General features: G+C 42.2%; 2 protein-coding genes and 1 non-coding gene across 13 annotated transcripts in view; 1 reads left to right on the top strand and 2 right to left on the bottom strand.

Annotated features, from left to right (window-relative positions):
- The window catches only part of TIA1 (TIA1 cytotoxic granule associated RNA binding protein), a 28,679-nt gene extending 27,947 nt beyond the window's left edge, over positions 1–732 (bottom strand). For 3 of the 11 annotated variants that reach the window (XM_036087928.2, XM_036087942.2, XM_036087936.2), the window contains exon 1: positions 448–716. Coding sequence is in view for 2 of the 11 variants with exons in the window: in XM_036087936.2 (XP_035943829.1) it covers positions 448–473 (26 nt within the window). In the remaining 9 variants the exon portion in view is untranslated. Of the gene's footprint in view, positions 1–447 lie in introns of all 11 variants that reach the window. The other 8 variants (XM_036087931.2, XM_036087951.2, XR_004916028.2 and 5 more) reach the window with 7 other exon arrangements.
- Positions 733–1,013: 281 nt separating this feature from the next.
- On the bottom strand, positions 1,014–1,084 carry TRNAG-CCC (transfer RNA glycine (anticodon CCC)). Its single transcript has one exon. It is a non-coding gene; the product is annotated as a tRNA-Gly (tRNA).
- Positions 1,085–7,178: 6,094 nt separating this feature from the next.
- PCYOX1 (prenylcysteine oxidase 1) lies at positions 7,179–26,046 on the top strand. Its single transcript, XM_036087914.2, has 6 exons — positions 7,179–7,354; positions 8,626–8,832; positions 10,057–10,231; positions 22,391–22,602; positions 22,919–23,071; positions 23,490–26,046. Exons 1-6 carry the CDS (start codon positions 7,243–7,245, stop codon positions 24,146–24,148), a joined length of 1,518 nt encoding a protein of 505 aa, XP_035943807.1. The 5' UTR covers positions 7,179–7,242; the 3' UTR covers positions 24,149–26,046.
- Positions 26,047–26,602: the final 556 nt, after the last annotated feature.

Genomic DNA, 26,602 nt, shown 5'->3' with positions numbered 1-26,602 from the left:
AAGGAAGAGGAAGAATTTCTGGAGCAAATCAAAGTAAAATGAAAGAGACGGCTATAAAGATAAAAAGAGATTAATAAGGGGGGAGCGGGAAAAACACAGAAGGAAAGCATGGTACAAAAAAGAAGGTTCACCGAGTTCTGAAAAGAGGTTTGAATGAAAAAGTCTTTTCTCCAGGCCTACGACCACAGAGGGCCCGTGGCGAGGCCAAAGGCCACGCTATGGTGTAGTTAAGGTGACGGGATTAATTTAGAGGGCTGAGCCCCCTCTCCCTCCACCTGCCCTCTCACAGTCCGGGGTTCGGTCCCTAAGCATCCAGGTGTGCGCTAAGGAGAAGAGCCAAGATATCGCGGCGTCCACAGAGAACAATAGGCTGGGGAGCGCGCCGAGCCGAGGCCTCCCTCCGGGACGACCACCATCCCGCCCCCCTCATCGCTGCCCCAGACTCACAGAGTCTTGGGCATCTCGTCCTCCATGGCTGCAGCTGTCGCGCCGGCGCCTCGGGGTCCAGCTCCCTACCCTTTACTACCTTCCAAATCTTTTGAGCGGTTATGGCTGCGGAATAGCGGGGTTTCTCGGCTGACCGGAGTCCGCCTCCTCCTTCCGCGGCAATTACACTAAACAGCCCGGCGCAACGCGAACAATGAAGCCCCAATACAAGATGGCGGCGAGCCGGGAGTTTAGGAGCAGCCAGCGAAGTGACCCGGACCGCGCAGGCGCAGAATAATCCTGCACTTTCAACCTCCTTCAATCCATAGGTTCACTTGTTGCGCAGCCGCTCTGCAAGCGGACCCCAAGGATATGTCAGACTGCGCAGGCGTAAGAATTAACTCTTTGAGGAGTTGCGTGGAGTTTTTTCTCTTCCAGCTCCAGATTCGAATGTTTCAACCGTGAATTATAATGAAATAGAAATCTTCACGGAAATTAAGAATTCTGAGTGTTTCCTGAGGAGGAAAGATTTATTAAAACTGTTCAGATCACCTCGTTTTATAGGTGGCGGGAGTGAAAAAGGAACCTGCGCCGCCCGGGAATCGAACCCGGGTCGCAAGAATGGGAATCTTGCATGATACCACTACACCAGCGGCGCTGATGGTTGCTGCTTTCGCTAAAACCTTTTAGAACTAAATGCAAGCAAACATTTGTTCCTATGTAAGGATTTATTCATTTAAAAATAAAGTTTATTAAGAGTCTGTAATCTGCTATTTTTCATTAATATAAGAAAGGATGTTATCTTCTCTCATCCCAATACAGTTGAAGGACTATTCCTATTCCATTACGTTATTGTTCTTTAATGTTCATTAAGAAGAATTTGTCTTTAGTAACCAGATTTTTGAGAGGCAGGAAAATCTTTTCAGATATTTTCATTTCCTTGGTATACTCAATGCACTTTGGAAAATATTTAAGAAATGGTTATTTAAATAGTTATGCAAATCGGTCAAAGAATCCTAAAACTAATTGAGTCAGAAGATATATAAATTTCAGTCCTCTTCGAAGGGGGTGGAAGAATTAGGACTCTGAAATGTGGTTCGGTGTAATCATTACGCATTTCGTGTTGCATTTTATAAATTATGTGAAATATTTTTATTTTTTTTATGTGAAATATTTTTAAACATAGGAGAATGTACACATCCAAAAACGTGATGTCCTCTTTAGAATAGTTTCTTCAGACTACACCTTAAGATTTCTATTTGTGGAATTGTCTTTAGAATCTGGGGCACGTTCTTCGATTTTATTCAAAGATTTCAAATATTAGTCTTTGTAGGATGAATAAGACAAGTGTTAATAGTGGGTAAATTTTTTAAAAATAGCTTTTTGAAGCTATTTCAAAATACACTGTACAGTTCAGTGGTTTTTAGTTTATTCACAGAGATTTGCACCATCACTATAATCAATTTTACAACATTTTCATCATTCCAAAAAAGAAATTCTTACCAATTAGCAGTCACTCTCTATTGCCCATCCCACCTGACTTCCTACATATTCATCTGTCTCTATAGATTTGCCTATTCTGGGGATTTCATATAAATGGAATCATGCAATATATGGTTCTTTATGACTGGCTTTTTTCACTTAGCATTATGCTTTTATGGTTCATACAAGTTGTAGCATGTATCAATATTTCATTCTTTTTTTTGCCAAATAAAACTCCATTGCATGGATATAGCTCAAGTATCTTTTAAGCTTTAAAACCTTTATGAAAATTTTCTTATTTTGTTATATGTTTTATTTTTTTTAAAGATTTTTTATTTATTTATCTGACAGAGAGAGAGAGAGAGAGAGAGAGAGAGACAGGAGAGAGGGAACACAAGTAGGGGGAGTGGGAGAGGGAGAAGCAGGCCTCCCGCCGACCTCCCGCCGAGCAGGGAGCCCGATGCGGGGCTCGATGCGGGGCTCGATTCCAGGACCCTGGGATCATGACCTGAGCCGAAGGTAGCCGCTCAACCGACTGAGCCACCCAGGTGCCCTTGTTATATGTTTTAAATTGTCATATATGTTACGTTATAATATATGTATATATTTGTATAACATCATATAAATATATTATTTACATTAACATATATTATATTAAATATAAATATATAAAATACATATAAATATATAAGTGTAATATATATGATATATGTTAACATATATGTTATATATTGAAGTTTTAAAGTTACAAAACTAATACAGACTCACTATCACAAGTGAAACAATATAGGGACACCTGGGTGGCTCAGTCAGTTAAGCATCTGCTTTTGGCTCCGGTCGTGGTCCCAGGGCCCTGGGATTGAGCCTGCTTCTCCCTCTTCCTGCTTCTCGCTCTGCCTGCTGCTCCCCCTGCTTGTGCACTCTCTCTCTGACAAATAAATAAAATCCTTAAAAAAAAAAAAAAAGTGAAACAATATAGATAAATAAGGAAAAGATTAATAATTCCCTCATTCTCCCCCTCTTGACGTAATTAATGTTAACAGATAAGTCAGTAGGTGGGACGCCTGGGTGACTCAGTCCGTTAAGGGTTTGCCTTCTGCTCAGGTCATGATCCCGGGGTCCTGGGATCGAGTCCTACCTACATCGGGCTTCCTGATTGGCAGGAAGCCTGCTTCTCCCACTGCCTGCCGCTCCCCCTGCTTGTGCTCTCTCTCTCTGACTAATAAATAAAATCTTTAAAAAAAAAATTAGAAAAAAAAGATTAGTCAGTCGGCTTCCACATCTTATTTTACAATCATACAAATGCAAATGTATTTAAGTACTTGGGATTTTTATTTAAAAAATGTGGTTAGTCCATGGATATTACTTTGCAACTTTCTTTTCTCACTTAAACTTACATCATAGATATTTTCCAGTTGAACCAATACAGATCTAATTTATTGCTTTTTTGGTAGCTGCAAAATAGTCTATAAAATGAAAGTGCCACAGTATTTGTTAAATTGAATAAACGACCATAAATGGTATTGATGGACATTAGGTTACCCCTGTTTTTGTTTTGTTTTTCCACTACAAAAAATTTTGCAATAAGCATCTGGGTACATATACCCTTATAACTAATTCTTTTATTTCTTTTTTTAAGATTTTTTTATTTATTTGACAGAGAGGGACACAGTGAGAGAGGGAACACAGCTGGGGGAGTGGGAGAGGGAGAAGCAGGCTTCCCGAGGAGCAGGGAGCCTGAGGCGGGGCTTGATCCCAGGACCCTGGGATCATGACCTGAGCCGAAGGCAGACGCTTAACGACTGAGCCACCCAGGCACCCTTATTCTTTTTTTCTTTAGAATAGATTCCCAAATGTGGGATTTTTTGATTAGACAGTATATCTATATATATATCTATCTTAATAGATAATTGTTTTTAAAAAGTTTTTAGTCATTCACACCCCACAACAATGTTTGAAAGTCAGTTCCAGAGATCCCCATCCATTCCACTTCATTTTCTCCTGCATTAAGCTGTCAGTCTTATTAGTTTTTGCTAATATGAAAGATGAAAAATGGTATATCTTTAATTTACTTTTGCTTAAACTACTACTAGAATTGAGCATCTCTTCATGTGTATTTCATTTTTTAAAGACTTTATTTTTTCAAAGCAGTTTTAGGTTTACAACAAAATTGAGAGGAAGGTAGAGATTTCCCATTTACCCAATGCTCCCATTCATGTATGTTTTGTTTTGTTTTGTTTTTTTGAGCATTGGCACTTGCTTTCTCTTTTGTGACTTGCCTATTTATATAGTCTGTATTTATATTGAGTTGTTTACCTCTTATCAATTTGCAGAGCTCTTTGTATGTTTGCAACATATACCGCAATCTTGCCTGCCATATTAGTGGCAGATATTTTTCTGGTGTATTATTTTTTTAAACTTTTAAAATTCTATCTTTTGCCATCTGAAAATGTTTAAGTTTTATGTAGTCAAATATGTTTATATTTTCTTATATTGTTTCTAAATTTCCTGTCTTGCTTAACAAGGAATAAATTTTATTTAGTTTATTTAGAATATGAAAAAAGTGAGATGTAAGGTGGTAAGAAGGTATGAAAAGGAATTTTTTCAAGGTAGTTTCAGAAAAGAAAAAGAAACATGGAGCAGTGGCAGAATTATAGATTTAAGTGTTATCAAAGATAAGCAAAGCCAGCTCTTAATCGGTAATACACTATTGCAATAGGGAAGATTCTAGCATAATCTGAACTTAACTTCAATTTGTACAGATGTGACCTGGCATTTTGAAGGGAGAATGTAGGTATAGGGAGGGGGATGAGCAGGGGCCCAGTAGAGTCCAGGAAGGAAAAGATTACAAAACTTGAGAGAAAGGGTGGTAACTAGTGCTTCTCAGTTAGGCTCCTACCCTCCCACAGAGGCTATGAGACAGGGACTCTATCATGATGTGTTGGCTGGAACAAACAGTAGTTTTGGCAGCCTTGAGTTTTCTCAGACAGGCACTTTAAAGGTAGCTAGGGTCATCCCAAGGACAGAGCTTTGAGCTGTTAGAAATTGTTAGTGTTTTGTTCAAGTCTTAAGAGGCTAAGACTAAGGCCTGCCTAGTGGAGTAGATTGCTCAGAGGAGGCTGGCTGGAGTTTGGTCAAGTACAGAACCTTAGTAAAGTGTTTAGTCTCCTAGAGGGGAGTCTGCTTTTTCGAGCAGCACTCTTTTGTATGAATGTTTGCTATATTACCTTATTATTACTCTCCATATATATGGTAACATTTTCCCCTCTATGACCTTTTTAAAAACCTTTTGGTTTTTAAAGTGGCAGTGTTACTTTGAAAGGGCAAGAGTGCGGAATGAGAAAGCCACTGACCCACCTTCCACTTTGCAAGTCCTTTACACTGTCTCTTCACTGAGTGTTCTTTTCTTTTTTTATTTTCTTTTTATTTATTTATTAAAGATTTTATTTATTTATTCATGAGAGACACAGAGAGAGAGGCAGAGGGAGAAGCAGGCTCCCAAGGAGCAGGGAGCCCGATGTGGGACTCGATCCCAGGACCCTGGGATCATGACCTGAGCCGAAGGCAGACGCTTAACCATCTGAGCCACCCAGGTGCCCACTGAGTGTTCTTTCAGTAAACTCTTTCCCAAGGTTTCAGCAGCAGCAGTGAAAGCTTCCAAAGATGACACATGTGTCAAGGTCACTAACATGGTCCATTCTAATCAACCAACAAACATTTATTGAGGGCCTAGTAGGCTTAATGCATGGGTAATTGTGTTGTGAGGATAATGTAGTTTGGAAAAAGGAAAGTAAAAGACACAGAGAGTTTAGTTTTTTCTTTGTAATTTCTAGATATAGTGAAAAATGGGGCTTACTCTTCATCTTTTTATGTTCTTAACTAGGAGTGTTTATTCCTTGTATGATTTGCATCTTGTTTCATTAACACCACCTTCACTCCCCCTTTCTTTCTCTGCTTAACTGGCCTCCTTGCTGTTCTTCAAACATGCCAGGTATTTTCCTTACCTAGAAAACTCTTTCCCCAGATATTTGCTTGACCCACTCCCTCACTTCCTGCAAGCTTTTGCTTAGATGCTGTCCTGTTCAATGAGGCCTACCCCAACCACCTTATTTAAAACTGTAACCCATTCCTCATTCTTCTTACTCCACTCTGTATAATACATCATTTACTTATTTGTTCTAATTACCATATCTCCTTCCACTAGAATATCAGCTCAATTAAAATAAATATTTAAAAAAATCTGTTTTGTTCACTGATTTTTCTCAAGCACCTAGAACATTGCTTGCCACTTAGTAGGAACTCAATAAATATTTGTCCAATGAATGAATGCTTTTTTTTTTAATGTTTTATTTATTTATTCATGAGAGTCAGAGAGAGAGAGAGAGAGAGAGGCAGAGGCAGAGAAAGAAGCAGGCTCCCCGCCTAGCAGAGAGCCCAATGCAGGACTCGATCCCAGGACACTGGGATCCTGACCTGAGCCGAAGGCAGACGCTTAACCATCTGAGCCACCCAGGCGCCCTGAATGAATGCTTTTTGCACTGGGTTTTATACTCCCTTTTTCCAAGTTCAATATTTCTTTTTATCCAACTTCTGTTCCTTCCATCCACACTGTTCTTCATGTTCACATACTGGTTTTTTGTTTTGTTTTCTTTTGGCGGGGCGGGGGAAGAGTGGAGGTGGGGTATTTTACTTACAAAATGGGATCTTATAATACCCATCACTCAGCCACTAGTTTTTCTCACCTAACAATACCAGGATAGGTCCTACATTCTTTTTAATGCTTGCATAATGCTCTACTGTGTGATACGGGCACATTACTTTTATTCATATCTACCATTACTTTCCACCTTGGACCACCCATCCCTGGTCGCCCTCATTTTCCCTTTCAGCGATCACTGTTTACCCATTCATCTTATGCCCAACAGTCCCGGGAACATAGTGGTCATTCAGTAAGCATTTGTTGCTCCATGGGTCTGACAGCGATTTGCTTTGTGCATTCTCTGACAGGCAGAGACTGAAAAGACAGAAGAGTCACTAGTGAAGAAGTGATGCTCCACCTGAATAGAAGGGGAGTAAGGTGGCGAGCTGGGGTGAGCCTCCGCCTCTGGTGCCCCTGGTGCCTCTGGTGTGTCGCAGAAGTAGGGTGCGCTTCGAAGGGGCGGGACATGTTGGGAACCGAGCGGACCATGCTTGGAAGCTCCTGAAGGGACACCCCGCTCCTTGGGCGGGGCTCGGAGGGGCGAGGCCGGTCGGGGGCGGGGCGTGCGAAGCGCGCAGACTCATAGCAGCCGCGGACTATAGGGCGCTCCTGTGGACGGCCGCGCTCCGGGAGCCATGGGGCTCGTGGCTGGGGAGCTCGTCTCGTCGCTTCTGGGGCTGTGGCTGCTGCTGTGCAGCTGGGGGTGCCCCGGGAGCGCCGAGCTGCGGGCCCCGCCAGATAAGATCGGTAGGTGACGGGGGCGGGGGACGGCACGGAAAGGGTGCGGGAGCGCGCCCCGCGCCGGGCGGCCGCTACGCAGTGCACCAGGCCCCGCGGCCGCGACGTCCACCAGGCCGCGCGCGCCGAATCCTCCGCGCAGGTCAAAGTCTTCTCAGTTCGTGACTCAGGGTCGCTGTCGGTGCCCCAGGGACCGTGTCTTCCTGGGACCTTGTCGATGTGCCCATTAGGGGAATGGGCGGTGGAGGGAGTATTGGGGCGGGCGGCCGCCAAGCGCCCCTTGTGCCCCTGTCTCGGAGGTCTGGGGGTCTGCGGAGGCCGAGGACCCTCTCGCCTCCTTCCCTTGCTGCACCTTTAGGAGGCCAGTCTTCTGGTTCTGGAGCGACCGGCCGCCTCGCTCTGCGGATGACAGGCGCACGCGGTCACAGCACGCAGAGCAGTGCAAACAAGCTGACCCGTCTGCTTCCCTTGATAGGCTGGACTGGAACCCCATTACCCCCTTCCACTTTGCTGAGGTCGGCCTGCTGCCAGAGGCCCTAGCTTGCACAATTTCTCTACCTAGGACTACTACACAGCCGAAATAATCCACTCTCAAGTTTCAGTCTTGGTTTTTGTCGCGTTTGGTTTGCTTTCTTATTCCCCTTAAAGCTTTGTTTTGTGGGGGCATTAACCCATCTATTTTTTTTTTTTTTTAAGATTTTATTTATTTGCGAGAGAGAGAATGAGAGACAGAAAGCATAAGACCGAGGAGGGTCAGAGGGAGAAGCAGACTCCCTGCTGAGCAGGGAGCCCGATGTGGGACTCGATCCCGGGACTTCAGGATCATGACCTGAGCCGAAGGCAATTACTTAACCAACTGAGCCACCCAGGCGCCCCTAACCCATTTATATTAATGAGACAGAACAAATCTTGGCAAAAATGGTGGCCACTTTATTTAAAATGCGTGCTGGAAAGGCCCACCTCCTCTGTTCCCATGCTTTGGGCACGAAGAAGGTTGTGCAGAACGAGTGGTGTCTCAACAAAGAACTATGAGAACCTTTGGGGATCTGCCCCCCCCAATCCAATGTCAATTTGTACATTAATGTACTACCACTTTTGTCCGAGGGCCGTGTCTGTCCAGATTCAGAGAGTTCTATCTTCAGCAACTGTCACTTGCCTCTGGGTCCCCAGCTTCCCTAAATTGGTGATAATAGCCTTGACTAACATCTGTTATTCAAAAACAAAACCCACATAGCTGGGTAAGAAGGAAAGAAACTGTTCCTTTTTTTTTCCATCCATAGCAATTATTGGAGCTGGAATTGGTGGCACTTCAGCAGCCTATTATCTGCGGCAGAAATTTGGGAAAGATGTGAAGATTGACCTGTTTGAAAGAGGAGAGGTGGGAGGCCGCCTGGCCACAATGACTGTCCGAGGGCAAGAATATGAGGCAGGAGGTTCTGTCATCCATCCTTTAAATCTGCACATGAAGCGTTTTGTCAAGGACCTGGGTATGTAATTTGTTCTTAGAGCTAAGCAGATTTCTGTGTGACCATCCATGGATATGTTTATCAGATAGGGAACTGAAACTTTTCCGCCTTGTTGTCTTTTACAGAGAAGTTGGTAAAACGGTTTTCCTCACTTTGCTGCTAGCAATTAGTGCAAGCTTAGTTAGGAGCCACTTTCCCGTAATGGGACACTAGTTATCTGTATCTTCAGTTATCTGGAATTACAGCCATTGGGGGGGCGGGTGGGGATGGTTGCTGTTCTTAGTTCTTAAACCTCTGGGTTCATGTTAAAGAATCAAAGAATGGTTTGAATTAGCAGAAACCTTGTGTACTCATTTAAAGCTGGGAAAATGAGGCCCAGAGGCTTTCAGTGTCTAGCATAAAGTCACTCACACAGGTATGGGTCCAGACATGTGCCTAGAACCTGGGACATCTGACTGCTTCCCTGCCAGCAGAGGAGCTGGACAGGTTGGGGGAAGTCTGGCAGGCCTCCGCAGGCTCTTTGCTCAGAGAATATTGTGTAATTTTTGCCGCCTTATGTCATTTTTGCTATCTGAAATAGCCAGTTATGCAAAATAGGATTCATACAGGAATGGGGATGTCTCCTTTCCCTTTGCTGCTTTCCACATCTCCTGTGGATGCTTCCTGAGCTGCTTTCCTCTATGAGGGCAAATATATGCCAGGAGCAGTTAATGCTGCAAATATTCATGTCTGATGTTTTTTTTTTTTTTTTAATTTTTTAAAAAGATTTTATTTATTTGAGAGAGAGGATGAGCAGGAGGAAAGGCAAAGGGAGAAGCAGACGCCCTGCTAAGCGGGGAGCCCGATGCAGGGCTTGATTCCGGGACCCCAGGATCATGACCTGAGCTGAAGGCAGATGCTTAACTGACTGAGCCACCCAGGCGCCCAACATTTCTGTTTTTAAATTGAATTCAGTTTGTGTTCTGACATTTTCCTTTGACTTTTTAGTCTTTTTCAACTAAAAATAGCCAGTCTGATTTTGATATATGTGCATGACCATCTGACCCTTCCTTTAGAGATCTGCTTTAGGACAGTGTAGTGAATGAATAGTGTATTACACACTGTTCTAAAGATAGAGCTCCTTTAATATGTTTTCTGAGAACTGGGGGAAGCCCAGAATTCACGCACTTCAGAGTGTCCCCCTAGCTTCAGATGATCTTCTTTCATAGAAACCCTGAGTTTAGCTAACCCTTTCTGTTTTTGCAGGTCTCTTTACTATTCAGAGCTCTGGTGGCCTAATGGGGGTGTATAACGGAGAGACTCTGGTGTTTGAGGAGAGCAGCTGGTTTATAATTAACATGATTAAACTAATTTGGCACTATGGATTTCAGTCCCTCCGAATGCACATGTGGGTAGAGGACATATTGGACAAGTTTATGAGGTAATTTTTTCCCCTTCCATTTACCCTAAGACCTTTTAGTTAGATGATCTTTAGGAATTTTATTTCTTGAAACAGTTCTCTACCTAACTGTAAGGCCTGTTTGTCAGATTGTTAGGTAAATGGTTTCCATAAAATATGCAGACCGTTTATCCACTTGAATATTGAAAGAGTAATTTTTGCTTTTGAAAATGTATTTTGCGGGCGCCTGGGTGGCTCAGTCGTTAAGCGTCTGCCTTCAGCTCGGGTCATGATGCCAGGGTCCTGGGATTGAGCCCCACATCAGGCTCCCTGCTCGGCAAGAAGCCTGCTTTTCCCTCTCCCATTCCCCCTGCTCGTGTTCCTGCTCTCGCTATCTCTCTCTCTGTCAAATAAATAAGTAAAAAAAAAAAAAAAAAAAAGAAAGAAAATGTATTTTGCAAATGCTTAGTTTTTTTTTTTTTAATATTTTTAATATTTTATTTATTATCCCAGGACCCTGGGATCATGACCCGAGCTGAAGGCAGACGCTTAATGACTGAGCCACCCAGGCGCCCCTAGTTTTGCCACACACACTTAAATGCTCTACAAATGTTAACTCCTTGAATTCTTATGACAGCTCTCTAAGGTACTGTTATTAGCTTCTTACAGATGTGGAAGGTGGAGGCATAGAGGTTTCAAGTGTGCAAGAACACCAACCTAGTAAGTGGTGGAGCTGGAGTTCCCACCCAAGTATTCTGGCTCCAGAGTTCTCACTCTCTCGCTTTTTAAGATTTTATTTATTTATTTGAGATAGCAAAGGAAAGAGAGTGAGCAGAGGGAGAGGAAGAAGCAGATTCCCTGCTGAGCAGGGAGCCTGACGAGGGGCTCTATCCCAGGATTCTGGGATCATGACCTGAGCCGAAGGCAGACGCTTAACTGACTGAGCCACCTGGGCGCCCCCAGAGTTCTCACTCTTAATCTCTGCACTGTGCTGGTGTTGTATAGGTGAATGAGGTAATGTGTATAAAAGCTTATAGGGGTGCCTGGGTGGCTCAGTCGTTGAGCGTCTGCCTTCGGCTCACATCATGGTCCCAGGGTTCTGGGATCGAGCCCCGCATCGGTCTCTCTGCTTGGCGGGAAGCCTGCTTCTCCCTCTCCCACTCCCCCTGCTTGTGTTCCCTCTCTCGCTGTGCCTCTCTCTGTCAAATAAATAAATAAAACCTTTAAAAAAAAAAAAAAAAAGCTTGTAGAAAGGATCACAAAACTTAAATGAGACATGATGTTTCATTTAATTTAATGAATTGTGACATGATGTTTCAGTGAGCCAGTAGCCTGAGGCAGAGTATTGGTTCTGTGCCCCAAGAATTTAAATTGAGATACTGAATCCCAGCACTCTTCCAGGTAGTGAGAATATAACAGGTGCCACTTTTTCTTCTTTTTTCTGTATTTTCAAATATTTCTATGTGTTTTGCTTTGGTAATTAGGAAAAATGATATAAAATAACCAGTCTAACCTTGAAATATGCAGCCAGCCTATTTTTTTTTTTTTAAGGCCGTTGGCATGTGCTAATTTTTTTTTTTTTTTTTAAGATTTTATTTATTCGACAGAGAGACAGCGAGAGAGGGAACACAAGCAGGGGGAGTGGGAGAGGGAGAAGCAGGCTTCCCGCAGAGCAGGAAGCCTGATGTGGGGCTCGATCCCAGGACCCTGGGACCATGACCCGAGCTGAAGGTAGACGCTTAATGACTGAGCCACCCAGGCGCCCCGGCATGTGCTAATTTTTATGCTGGTTTACAATTTTAGATGCTGGAGAAATTTAACTTGTAAGTGCTAATGATATTTCATTACTATGAGTTTCAGTGTAGTAAAATAATTGTTAATAAGGTAAAATTACATGTCATATATGACCCAGTATTGACAAGGACAGATATAAGGATTGAGTAGGATAAATATACTCTAGTTTTTGTAACTTATGGTAGTTTGGGATTTCTTTCTTTTTTTTTTTTAAAGATTTTATTTATTTGACAGAGAGAGCAAGAGAGGGAACACAAGCAGAGGGAACGGGAGAGGGAGAAGCAGGCCTCCTGCAGAGCAGGGAGCCCGATGCAGGGCTCGATCCCAGGACCCTGGGATCATGACCTGAGCCGAAGGCAGACGCTTAATGACTGAGCCACCCAGGCGCCCCACTTTTTTTTTTTTTTTAAAGATTTTATTTATCTGACAGAGAGTGCATGAGTGAGCACAAGCAGGGGGAGCAGCAGAGGGAGAGGGAGAAGCAGACTCCCCCCTGAGCAAGGAGCCCGATGTGGGGCTTGATCCCAGGACCCTGGAATCATGACCTGAGCCCAAGGCAGATACTTAACTGACGGAGCCACCCAGGTACCCCTGGGATTTCTCTTTCTAGACATCGTTGTTAGGTCAATTCCTCAAACACTTTTCCAGTGGGCACATTAAGGTCAGCTACAGTGCAGATTGTTTTAAAGTAGTCATTCATTTATTCATTTACCAAATATTGACTGCCTATTATGTGCCAGGCACTATTCTGGGTCCGGAGGATGTAGAATAGAACATGTCCCTGTCCTCAAAGAATATACATTGTAGTAGAGAGACAAGCAGTAAACCATAACTAAGAAAATATATAGAATTTGTGTAGAGATAGCCAGTTTGTAAAGAAGGAAGGTAGCATGTTGCTGCATGCTCAACAGGAAAATCAAGTTCAGATGGCATCAGATACAGCCTCTATGTAAATTTTCTTACCCGTGGCTTACTTGACATGTAGAGAACTGCCCTGTGAGAAATTAAGAAATCACTTTTAAAGTGAATTCTGGATATTATAGAACTGTGAAATAGGGGCGCCTGGGTGGCTCAGTTGTTAAGCGTCTGCCTTCGGCTCAGGTCGTAATCCCAGGGTCCCGGGATTGAGCCTCGCATCAGGCTCCCTGCTTGGCGGGAAGCCTGCTTCTCCCTCTCCCACTCCCCCTGCTTGTGTTCCCTCTCTCGCTATATATCTCTCTGTCAAATAAATAAATAAAATCTTAAAAAAAATTTTTTTATTAAAAAAAAGAACTGTGAAATAAATGCAGTGATGGGATAGATTATACTTTTTTTTTTTTGATTAAGTAAACTCTATGCCCGATGTGGGGCTTGAACTCGTGACCTCAGAGATTTAAGAGTCGCACGCTGTATGGATTGAGCCAGTTGTCAGGTGCCCCAGGATAATACTATTTTTGATTTTAAAGTTTATTACCCTGAGATCAAGAGTCGCATGCTTTTCTGACTGAGTCAGCCAGGCATCTGTATTTTTGATTGTAGAAAACAGTTCCCCTACTTTATGGAATTACACTGCCTACCTCTGGTCTTTGATATTTGATTATACAGCACTGATCCTTATGTTGTTCAAAGGGCCATGCACCCTACATTTCTGTTTCTTTCAATAAGTCAGGAACAGAAAAATTTTATTTTGGTAATTTTATCATATCCTATGAGAAGGCTGGCGAGAAGGCTGGTATTGAGCCAGCATGTGCCAGTTGTTGAAGTAGTTAAACACTGCTGGACTAGTGACATAGCTGTTGCCCTCTGTGTTCCTGCTCCTCCCTGTCTGCCTCCTCTCCAAACCCCTTCCCCCCGCCACCAGCAGGGAATCTTGACTCAGTTCTAGTGCTGTCATCAGTCTACTTCCTGTTGAATGCTGTACCAGTTATTAAATAAATGACCCTTGAATAATTTGGGGGGGTTGGGGTGCCAATCCCTTGCATAGTTGAAAATGTGTGTGTAACTTTTGACTTCCCCAAAACCTAACTGCTAATAGCCTGCTGTTGACAGGAAGACTTACTAAGAACATAAACAGTCAATGAATACATATTTTATATGCTGTGTCTAATGCTTACAATAAAGGAAGCTGGAGAAAAGAATGTTAAGAAAATCATAAGGAGGGGTGCCCGGGTGGCTCAGATGGTTGAGTGTCTGCCATCGGCTCAGGTCATGATCTCCAGGTCCTAGGATCGAGCCCCGTGTCGGGCTCCCTGCTCAGCGAGGAGTATGCTTCTCCCTCTCCCTCTCTCAAATGAATAAATAAAAATCTTAAAAAAAAAAATCAAGGAAGAGAAAATATATTTATGGTACTCCCACTGTATATATCTGGAAAAAAAAATAACAACAAAAAACAAAACCCATGTATAAATGTACTTGCACAGTTCAAACCTGTGTTTTTCAAGGGTCAACTGTATTTGTAATATCACCCCATGCTGGAGATACTCTGGGATATTGCAAAAATCAGAATTGGGAACAACAGAGGTTGCCAAAGAGTAATCTGGAACAACAGATTCCCCCGCATTTCAGTGAAGCAGTAGTTCTCAACCCTGGCTGCACATTGGAATCAATCTTTTTTTTTTTTTTTTAAAGATTTTATTTATTTATTTGACAGATGCAGCGAGAGGGAACACAAGCAGAGGGAGTGAGAGAGGGAGAAGCAGGCCACCCGCTAAGCAGGGAGCCTGATGCAGGGCTCAACCCCAGGACCCTGAGATCATGACCTGAGCCAAAGGCAGACACTTAACTGAGGTGCCCATGGGCATTGGTATTTTTTTTTTTTTTTAAGATTTTATTTATTTATTTGACAGAGACAGAGACAGCGAGAGCGGGGAACACAAGCAGGGGGAGTGGGAGAGGGAGAAGCAGGCTTCCCACTGAGCAGGGAGCCTGATGTGGGGCTCAATCCCAGGACCCCGGGATCATGACCTGAGCTGAAGGCAGCCGCTTAACGACTGAGCCACCCAGGCGCCCGGGCATTGGTATTTTTAAAAGTACCTCAAGTGAATCTTACCTATAGTCAAAGTTGCAAATATTAGGTTAAAATGTGCAATTGGATAATATTCTTGAGTTTTTTCTTTCTTTGAATAGTATAGAAACCTAAAGCCCTTGCTCAAATTTTTTTCTCCCTATTTTCAATGTATATGACAAATCCATTTGGGTCCCCTTCTGGAAAAACTTTTGGGGGATTTGCTGACCAGCTTTGGAGAAGTACATTGTCATTTTTGTGCTTCCCTTTCAGAGTGCACAGTGTGAGCGAAGGCCCATGTGACAGTAGTAAACCATGACATTTGAAAGAGGGTGATAGGCAACACCCCACACCCGTGCGAGTATGCATTCATTTTCTTGTTGGTGGAGCTGCTTGGGGTGGAAATCCTGTAGCCCCTGCTGTCCATACTTTCCAGGTTAATTTCCAGTTCTGAGCATTTATTTATGCATTTCTTCTAGTTGGATGCTATTCCTTACTCCAGAGTCCAATCTCTTTTCTCAGCCCTTTCAGCAAAGCCTTCCCCTAAATCTCTAGTTGCCATTCATTTCTTTTCAAACATCCCATAAGTGTTATATGGAGCACAGCACCCACACACTTGTGTTGTTCTATGGTATGTACAATAATTAGAATACAGTAGATACTCAGATGTTTGTTGAATTGAATCCTCTGGTTCAGTGATGGCTTTCTGTTGAGATATCTTGGTTTCTGGGCTAGGTTAAAGCTCATTCTTGTCTCTAGCACTTAGTGTGTTTCTGAGGAAATATTAGATCCTTAACATTTCTTAATCTGAGACTGATAGGATTCACAGTGAAAGGCTTTATAAACACCCTTTCTTCCTTCCAGTTACTCCTAACAAATATACTGAGTCATATTTTACTCTTTTCTCTTCCTCCTTTCCCAAATCCAGTCTATCTTTAATCCTATCAGTTTTCAAAATGTATCCAGAATTTCACCACTTCTCACCACCATGGCTTCTACCACTTTGATGCAAGGCACTATTATCTCGTCTGTATTGTTGGAATAGCTCCCTGTGGTAGGCTGAATCAAATGCCTCTCTCCCCATGCAAGATGTCTACACCCTAATCCCTGGAACCTGTGAATGTGTTACCTTACATGATAAAAGGGGCTTTGCAGATATGATTAAGTTAGGGATCTTGAAATGGGAAGATTATTCCCAATTATTTAGGTGGGCCCAGTGTAATCACAAGAGTCCTTATAAGAGGGAGGCAGGAGGATCAGAGTGAGTAGTAGGAAATGTGATGATGGAAGTAAGAGGTTGGAATGATGTCAGAAAGGTGCCATGAGCCAAGGAATGCAGGTGACTTACAGAAACTGAAAAAAGCAAGAAAATGGACTCTTCCCTCAGAGCTTCCAGAAGGAACCAACCTGGCTGTCACCTTGACTCTCTAGACCAGTGAAATTAACTTTTGGATTTCTAACCTGCAGAACCATAAGATAATAAATTTGTCTTGTTTAAGCCACTTAGTTTGTGGTAATTTGTTATAGTAGCAACTGGAAACTAATATACCTCCTAACTCACCTCCCTGCTTTTGCCCTTGTGCTACCACTATCTGTTTTCAGCATAGCAGCCAAAGAGGTATTTTTAAAAATCTAGGAGTCATCATATTACTTCTCTGCTCAGAAACTTTAGTGGCAAAAATAGAGCTACCCTATGACCCAGCAATTGCACTACTAGTATTTATCTAAAGGATACAAGGGGCCCCTGGGTGGCTCAGTCGTTAAGTGTCTGCCTTCGGCTCAGGTCATGGTCCCAGGGTCCTGGGATCGAGCCCCACATTAGGCTTCCTGCTCGGCGGGAAGCCTGCTTCTCCCTCTCCCACTCCCCCTGCTTGTGTTCCCTCTCTCGCTGTGTCTCTCTCTGTCAAATAAATAAATAAAATCTTAAAAAAAAAAAAGGATACAAAAGTCCTGATTCGAAGGGGCACATGCACCCAGTTATAGCAGCACTATCAACAATAGCCAAATTATGGAAAGAGCCCAAATGTCCATCAACAGATGAATGGACAAAGATGTGGATACACACACACACACACACACACACAATGAAATATTGCCATTTGCAACAATGTGGATGGAACCAGAGTGTATTATGCTAAGTGAAATAGAGAAAAGACAAATATCATGATTCCACTGATGTGTAATTTAAGAAACAAAACAGATAAACATGGGGGAAAGGAAAGAAAAATAAAATAACATAAAAACAGAGAGGGAGGCAAACCATAAGAGACTCTATAGTTAAGAGAACAAACTGAGGGATGCGTGGGTGGCTCAGTCGGTTAAGTGTCTGCCTTTGGCTCAGGTCATGAGGGGATTGAGTACCACATCAGGCTTCTTGCTCAGCAGGGAGCCTACTTCTCCCTCTGCCTGCTGTACCCCCTGCTTATGCTCTCTTTCTGACAAATAAATAAAAGCTTAAAAAAACAAAAGGACAGACTGAGGGTTGCTGGAGGGGGGTGGGTTGGGGGATGGGCTAAATGGGGGTGGGTATTAAGGAGGGCTTGTTGGGATGAGCACTGGGTGTTATATGTAAGTGATGAATCACTAAATTCTACTCCTGAAACCCATAAAGGTTTTATTTATTTATTTGACAGAGACACAGCGAGAGAGGGAACACAAGCAGGGGGAGTGGGAGAGGGAGAAGCAGGCTTCCCGCTGAGCAGGGAACCCGATGCGGGGCTCAATCCCAGGACCCTGGGATCATGACCTGAGCCTAAGGCAGATGCTTAACGACTGAGCCACCCAGGCGCCCCTATACTATATGTTAACTACCTTGAATTTAAATTAAAAATACAAACTTTCAGTGGCTATTTCATGCAGACTAACAGCCAAAATCTGTACAATGGCTTGAAAGACCTGACATAGGTAATCTTATCTCCTAATTTTTTATTTCCTGTTTATTATGGGCAGAATTATGCCCTACCCCCTTCATAGGTTGAAGCCCTAGCCCCCTGTACCTCAGAATGACTATATTTGGAGATAGGGCTTTTAAAACTTTTTTTTTTTTTTTTAAGATTTTATTTATTTATTTGACAGAGAGAGTGAGAGAGCACAAGCAGGGGGAGCATGAGGAGAGGGAGAAGTAGGATCCCTGCTGAGCAGGGAGCTCGATGCAGGACTCAATCCCAGGAACCCGACTCAGGGCTTGATCTCAGGACTCTGAGATTGTGACCTGAGCCGAAATCAAGAGTTGGCTGGTTAACTGAGCCACCCAGGTGCCCCAATTTCTTTCCTTTTTTTTTTTAAATTTTAAAGTAATCTCCACACCCAGTGTGCAGCTTGAACTCACAACCTCGAGAGTCACATGCTGTACCTGCTGAGCCAGCCAGGCGCCTCTGGGTCATAGTTTTTCTGATTGTTTCATGATTTTTGTTGAAAACGGGACATTTAAAGTAACATTATATGCCAACTCTGGAAGTCAGATTTCCCAGCTACCTCAGAAACTGTTGTTAGTTTGGTCACTTTCTGGGACTAATTCTGTGAAGTCTGTATTCTTTGTCATGCATAGTCACTTAATTGTGTGTTGGGGGGTAAGTTTTCAGTGCTCTGGCAGGTGGTCTACTTTAGCCTTTACTTCCTGCTTGCTCAAAGCCTCAAGGTCAGGGGCACCTGGGTGGCTCAGTTGGTTAAGCATCTGTCTTCAGCTCAGGTCATGATCCCAGGGTTCTGGGATTGAGTCCTGCATAGGGCTCCCTGCTCGGCGGGGAGCCTGCTTCTCCTTCTCCCTCTGTCTGCTGCTCCCCCTGCTTGTGCTTGCTCTTTGTCAAATAAATAAAATCTTAAAAAAAAAAAGGCCTCAAGGTCAACCAGAGGTGACATTAGTGCCTTCTAAGGTCTTTCCTAGGCACGTGATAACCTTGTACATAGTCATGGCCTTCTGGGTCACCAAGAATGTGTGTTTTTAATTCCCTAGGTTTTTTTTCTTTCTTCTTTTTTTTTTAAAGTCTTTTGATCAGCCTCTTGTTAGCCCCACTTGTTATCACAACCTCAGGTAGCTGTGATTTTAAATTGCCCCTGATTTTTTTTTTGACAGATGCCCCCAGGATGGGCTGTTTGTACAGATCAAGCTCTGAATCAGGTCAAGTTGAGACAAGCCCCAAGGATAGAGTTTTTCAGTGAGCTGTCAGATAGGCCAAATAGTGGCACTTCCCTGGGGATAGGGATTTGGAGGAGCTCCAAACCTGTCCTATCCTCTTGTGGCTGCCAGGTTGTAGGTTTCACAGGTATTATAGTTGCAAGACTGCTGGTTTTGAAGGCTACCTTGCTGGTCTGAGGGGAATGGGAATAGGGCAAGTTAACATGCCACAGGGCTCACTGTTCCTACTGAGATTGAGCCATTTCTCTTGAAAAAGTACTCCTGGGACTTTGGCAAGTCTGGTTTATTTCCAGAGTTTTGAAAAAGTTGATGTTGATTTTTGCCAGTGTTCTCATTGTTGTTTTTTTTTTTTAAGATTTTATTTATTTATTTGACAGAGAGAGGCACAGCGAGAGAGGGAACACAAGCAGGGGGAGTGGGAGAGGGAGAAGCAGGCTTCTCGCCGAGCAGGGAGGTCCTGTGGGGCTAGATCCCAGGACCCTGAGATCATGACCTGAACCGAAGGCAGACGCTTAACGACTGAGCCACCCAGGCGCCCCCTCATTGCTTTTATGTAGATTTTCTGAGGTCCTTACTCCACCCTTCCAGAAGTGTTTCATCTCTCAACCCCCCAACCCCCACCCAATACTTTTTTTTTTTTTAAAGATTTTATTTATTTATTTGAGAGAGAGAATGAGATAGAGAGCATGAGAGGGGGGAGGGTCAGAGGGAGAAGCAGACTCCCTGTCGAGCAGGGAGCCGGATGCGGGACTCGATCCCGGGACTCCAGGATCATGACCTGAGCTGAAGGCAGTCGCTCAACCAACTGAGCCACCCAGGCGCCCCCACCCAATACTTTTTTTTCTGACTATGCCTCTTCCTGCTCTCCTGGATCTGTTTAAACTGCACTGGCCTCGTTGTTCTTTGAACACACCAGGCATGCTTCTGTCATGAGGCTTTTGCACCACTCTTTTATCAAAATATTTTCTCCCCTGGATGCTGCAATTCTCACCTCCCTCAGGTCTTTGCTCAGATGTTACCTTCTTAGGCTTTCCTTGACCGCTCTACTTATTTTGGGGGACCATCTTATTTAGAGTTGCAACTCTACCAACTCTAAGCCTTCTCAGTCTTCCTTTTTGATTTGCTTTCTCCTTAACATTTATCATCCTCTAAACTGTTTTATAATTTATTCACATTAATTTTTTTACTACCTGTTTCCCCAAGTAGAACACAGGATCCATTAGACATTTTTTCTCTGTTGTGTTGACCTCTGCATCTTTAGCACCTAGAATACCTGGCTCAAAGTTAATGCTTCATAAATATTTATTGAATGAGTAAATGTTAAGGGTTATACAAATGTAGTTTAAAAAGAAGAGGCTGTAAAGCAGCCCGATTAGCAGAAATTACACATCTAACTTCTTAGTAAATATGTATTCTAATGCAAATAGTATTGTAAAACAGTTACATGTTCAATGATTACATGGTCTCTGTTGTCTCACATCTAGGAGGCCTTTACTGGAGGCTTGATGGAGTGGGGTTGGGTCCCAGGCAGGAGGCGGCAGGGAGTAATTTCTTTATGATATTATATGTGTTATTTAATTGGCTACTGTTTTGTCTTGCTGACCGTTAGCCAAAGGTCATTGTTCATTTTTTGAGATAGCCTATTTTCTAAAGAACTCCGTGTTTTCATCCTCTACTTTTTCCAACTTCCTAGGGACTAGAAACCAATTGATAAGGTTGGAAGGAGTTATTTTAGTTTTTGTTTGGGCACGGATATCAGTTTCTTCCACAAAAATGTATTCAGTGTTTTATATACTACACTGTTAGACAGTAGGTAATATTGAAATGGATGGGACATTGTCTCCTCAAAAAATTTACAATTTGAGAGAAGAAAGTTGATGTAAGATAGAGATCTTTCTTTGGTACTTATTTCTTCCTTTGTTTCATATACTTATCTGTGTATGTGCCTTATTATCTGTCCCCAACTGTAGGCTCCTTGAGGGAAAGGAATCATCTTTCTCATTTTTGTATCACAACTTGAAAAATTACATCTTGAATTACTATGTGGACGTCTATGAAGTTCAAGAAAATGTTAGGTGGTATTTTCTAAAAATTAAGTAATAGTTGAGCAAGACTTTGCAGAGGAGGTGGGGTTAAGCCCAAAGTGTATTCTAGTTGGAGAAGAGCTAGTGCAGCGTTGGGGAGAAACATGCAGAGCATATTTAGAGATCAGTGAATGGGTCAGGTGTGTTCAAGTGGAGGATGTAAGTGTGAGTTTGTGTGTGTGTGTGTGTGGTTGAGGGCAGAGGGGGCAGCTTGTGCTTGAACCTTCTGCTTGTCATGTGACTTTTAGACAAGTCCTTTTACTTGTGTCTCTATCTGCAGTTAGAGCAAAAGAGTTAGACTTGATGAGTTTGGCTCTAAAATTCACTCCTTTTTTTAAGGTCAGGAGTTTATTTAGTAATAAGCAGGGTTGTTTTTTGATAAGTCAATAATGACTGAAGATGGGGGCGCCTGGGTGGCTCAGTCATTAAGCGTCTGCCTTCGGCTTAGGTCATGATCCCAGGGTCCTGGGATCGAGCCCTGCATTGGGCTCCCTGCTCTGCGGGAAGCCTGCTTCTCCTTCTCCCACTCCCCCTGCTTGTGTTCCTGCTCTCTGTCAAATAAATAAATATTAAAAAAATAATGACTAAAGATGTATTTTAGGACTTCTGGGAGATTCATTAAATGTTTCAAAGAAAAGAAACTGGAATCAGGTAGATCAGTTACTCATCTTAGTAGTTTTAATATAAATCCTGAGTTAAGATCAGGGAAATGAGAATGAAGTAACAAGAGAGATGTTGTGAAGACTGGTAAGGTTTTCTTCTTGGGTGGGAGAAGCAAAAGAAGTGAAAATATTTAAGTTTGAAATTAAATGAACTGAGGGTGACATGTACGACGTTAGGAGTGAACTAACATCCCAATCTACATTTTGGTTGGGATAGGGAGTGGGTGGAGAGGATCAAGCCTGGTGGAAAGATTAGACATGTCTAACTGCTGCTGGAAGATAAAAAGGTGAATGAGAACAAGACGTAGGACATACCCACTTCTTTAAAGGTGCTCCCAGTGACCATATTAATGCAGAAGAGTATACAGAGGACAGCGTACTACCTGAGGAGGTAGGGGTGGGGATAAGAGCTTCTGGGATACCTGGGGAAGATGGTGACTGAGGTGCATCTTACGTGACAGAAAATCATTAGAAGGAAATATGCTAATTCCCTTCCCCTTATCTTGTTTGGTGTTTAATGGCCACTTCTCTTCTTTTCAAAAGGATCTACCGTTACCAGTCTCACGACTACGCCTTCAGCAGTGTAGAAAAGTTACTACATTCTCTAGGAGGGGACGAATTCCTTGGAATGCTTAACCGAACACTACTTGAAACCTTGCAGAAGGCAGGCTTCTCTGAGAAATTCCTCAGTGAAATTGTTGCACCTGTCATGAGGGTCAATTATGGCCAAAGCATGAACATCAATGGCTTCGTGGGTAAGCCAGGGCTTGGAAGTTATAGACATTAGTTCACAGAGGGGCTTACCTGATGCTATGGTGGCTCCAAACCTTAGGCCATGAGTTGGAGAAGACTTACCTTTCTCTGAAACCTCAGACATGGTTGGCAAAATTGTGTATAAGTAGATCTGTGCATTTTTAGTGGGGAGAGAGTCCTTAGCTTTCACTGTGATTTTTGCCCCCAGGGGCTTTTTGGCAATGTCTTGGAGCAAAACTCACCTAAATTGGGAAGAGAGTGGGTAGAGGGCCTTTTACAGAGTCAAAATTAAAACACATTTTTTCCTACCACTGACAGGGGCAGTATCATTGTCCTCTGCTGATTCTGGCCTTTGGGCAGTAGAAGGTGGCAATAAACTTGTTTGCTCAGGGCTCCTTCAGGCATCCAAAAGCAACCTTGTATCTGGCTCAGTAATGTACATAGAGGAGAAAACAAGGACCAAGCATACAGGTGAGCCTGAAATTCTATTGTTCCTAATTTACCCTCTAGAAAATAATTGCTCAGGGAGAAAAACCACTCTTCTGTTATAATTCCAAATGATGGAATTATAAATTGTGTATGTTGCACCACATGGAAATATTCCCAGATGTGCTCAAGTACAGTGGCACATCTCCTTGGATTTAAAAATAATCTCATTCTTAAAAGTATAATTCCATGTTTTGTACTTATTGATAAAGTATCATTTCTATTCCAGTAGAAAACTGCCTCAGTTTGGCACAGTTATATTAAACGGTAAAACTTTTTAATTCCTTAGAATTATCTTTTAACTATTTTATACTTTATAAACTGCTATGGTAATAAAATTATTTTTGGAAGGTATATAGTAGAGTATGCTAGAAACACTAAAATGTATGCTTCTTTCTTCTAGGAAATCCCACAAAGATGTATGAAGTGATTTACCAAATTGGATCTGAGACCCGTTCAGGCTTCTATGACATCGTCTTGGTGGCCACTCCATTGAATCGAAAAATGTCCAATATAACTTTCCTCAACTTTGATCCTCCAATTGAGGAATTCCATCAGTACTACCAACATATAGTGACAACTTTAGTTAAGGGGCAGTTGAATTCAACTCTTTTTAGCTCTAGAGCCTTAGACAAATTCGATCTCAGTACAATCTTAACTACTGATAATTCAAATTTGTTCATTAACAGCATTGGGATTGTGTCCTCTGTAACAGAAAGTGATAACCCTCAACCATTAACAGATAGGGGATATGTTTGGAAGATCTTTTCCCAAGAAATTCTCACTAAAGAACAAATATTAAAGCTCTTTTTGTCCTATGATTATGCTGTGAAGCAGCCATGGCTTGCCTATCCTCATTATAAGCCTCCAGAGAAATGCCCCTCCATCATACTCCACGATAGACTTTACTACCTCAATGGTATAGAGTGTGCAGCAAGTGCCATGGAGATGAGTGCCATTGCTGCCCACAATGCTGCTCTTCTTGCTTATCACCGCTGGAATGGGCACACAGACATGATTGACCAAGAGGACTTATATGAGAAGCTTAAAACTGAACTATGAAATAACTTTTTTCCCCCTTCTGGTTCCAAATGAAATATCACTGGCAAAGAACACAATCTGAGCAGAGATGATTTTGAATCAGATATTTTGCCGTAAATTAGTATTGTTTAACAAAAGTAATCCCAGTGAATTATGAGAAAATACAAGTTTCTAATTAAGTGTGACAGTGTTAACTACTGCATTTATGCCATCTCCAAAATTTAACTCCTTTTAAATATCCATCGACAGTATAGAATCACGTGGAGTTTGTTAAACATGTGGGTTCTCTAGCTCCTCTGGAGATTCTGATTCACTAGGTCTAGGGGATGGGGGAGGCCTTGGATTTTGAACAAAACTTTAGAGCATTTTAAGCTGAGCACTTGAAGAGTTTAAAGACAAATTTTAGCGGGGGACTAGTTCACTTGTGCTTCACAGCTGGAAGTGACCTTCAGTCAGATAGTTATAACTACTATGGGAACTGGTATCATAATGTCTGGCTTTATTAATTTATATCCTTTTTCAAAGTAGATGTGCCCATGCCAGAAGCCTTGACTTTCTGAATGTTCTTTTGACTGCTTCTGTCTTGATTTTATTAGGGGTGGAATTCAGAAGCCTTAGTAGTTTAACTTTGTCACACAAAAATCTCAAGCAAAATGAAAGCAAATACAGGCTATTGATTTAAGAAATTGGCATTCTAGGGGCGCCTGGGTGGCTCAGTTGTTAAGCATCTGCCTTTGGCTCAGGTCATGATCTCAGGGTCCTGGGATCGAGCCCCGCATCAGGCTCCTGCTCAGCAGGAAGCCTGCTTCTCCCTCTCCCACTCCCCCTGCTTGTGTTCCCTCTCTCACTGTCTCTCTCTGTATTAAATAAATAAAATCTTTAAAAAAAAAAAAAAAAAAGAAATTGGCATTCTATTATCAAATCCTCACCTATGGAGCTCTAAAAAATATTGCTAGACCCCCATGCAACCAGAGATTCTGATTTAGTTGATTGAGGATAGGATCTCAGCATTGTAGCTAAAAAGTTCCTAAGGTGCAACCTGGGTTGAGAATCACTGATGTGGGGGTTTAAGATGTCTCCAAAGGATTTTCAGTGCCTTAAAAGTCCCAGAAAACCTAATGCATTATCAAAGCAGATTCATTTTTTGAAGAATGATTTCTCTCAACAAGAACTCTAGTAGTAATCTTGATAGTAAGCACTGTCAGTCTGACAACAGAGACAACTTAGATTACTCCAGAGCCATTGACACTAGAGTAGGATATTCAGGATACCACACTTGATCAAATCCAGCACATGTTCGAACTGTTAAATGCTTCTAAAACTACTGTAGCATTTGGGGTTAGAAACTGGTTGCTGAAACCTTGTTTTCAAGGCAGTAGTTCTTAACTTTGGCTGCACACTGGAATAACCTTTAAGATTTTAAAGCTTCTCAAATGATTCTAATATGCAGCCAAACTTAAGAACCAGTTCTACATCTACTGTATAAAGATTATCATGAATGGTTGTCCTTACAGTCACTAATAGGACAGAATGAATAAAAGCTTATGAATTCTAAAAATAACTGTAACAAAGTTTAACATGTATTGTTGGGGAAAAAAAAAGTCCATCAGATTATGGCAGCAGCTACTTTCACAAAATGGTGTAAGAAAACACTGATCCTTAATTAAAATGATTTTTGTCTCTACAATTGTGAATATTAATATGCTGATAAAACTGCCAAAATATATCTGATGTAAAGGCAGGGATTAAATTTATAGTTTGTCAAAGGGTCAGCTTTTTAAAAATTTTATTCTTAAGAATGTTAAGAGGCAGTCACATTTTTCTTTTTGTGGTTTTAATGAAGACAGTATTGTAGAGAATGTAATGTGTTATATGTGTGCTAAAGATTGATAAATAAAAATTGGTAATGAAATAGTTAATTCACTCACAGACTTGTTTTGCAATGGGATATATTACTTACTTACAGGAACACCAATGTAAAATGTTGCCATTGTATCAGACCTACTCTGATTAAGTTTTCCAACAGGGCATCTGAAATGGCTTCCTTCAAGAACAAAACAGATTATTAATGTATCGGGCATAATAGTTTTAATGCAAACAGCATTAAATAAGGAATTTTTTTTTTATTGGAACAAAAATACTATCAGAGCCTGTTATACTTCAGTAGACTACTCGATTTGTCTTTGTACAGAAGAGACTGGTAGAAATTACGCAGGAGTTGACTGAAAGCCAGTTCTACTCCAGTGGTTCTCCAACTTGAATATGCATCAGAATCACCTGGAGTGCTTCTTAAAAATACTGCTGGGCCTCACCCTAGAATTTGTTTTAGTGGGTTTGGAGTGGTAGATGAAAACAGGCATCTCTATTAAGTTCCTAGGTGATGCTCTTGGTCTAGGAACTGCACTTAGGAGAACCAGTTCTGTAATTTAGCTCTATGTGGTTGCAAAAAAATGCCTGTCAACAACAGTGAAGATT

The sequence above is a fragment of the Halichoerus grypus genome, chromosome 10, assembly GCF_964656455.1.
Source record: "Halichoerus grypus chromosome 10, mHalGry1.hap1.1, whole genome shotgun sequence".
Classification (NCBI taxonomy): domain Eukaryota; kingdom Metazoa; phylum Chordata; class Mammalia; order Carnivora; family Phocidae; genus Halichoerus; species Halichoerus grypus.
The sequence above is the reverse complement of the archived record's forward strand: the minus strand, read 5'-3'. Positions and strand labels throughout refer to the sequence as shown.

Bases quoted from the DNA above. Each gene is read 5' to 3' on its own strand.
- PCYOX1 (XM_036087914.2), top strand. From the start codon at position 7,243: ATGGGGCTCGTGGCTGGGGAGCTCGTCTCGTCGCTTCTGGGGCTGTGG. The intron at 7,355-8,625 runs GTAGGTGACGGG...TTCCATCCATAG, and splicing joins GGCCCCGCCAGATAAGATCG to CAATTATTGGAGCTGGAATT. The intron at 23,072-23,489 runs GTGAGCCTGAAA...TCTTTCTTCTAG, and splicing joins AACAAGGACCAAGCATACAG to GAAATCCCACAAAGATGTAT.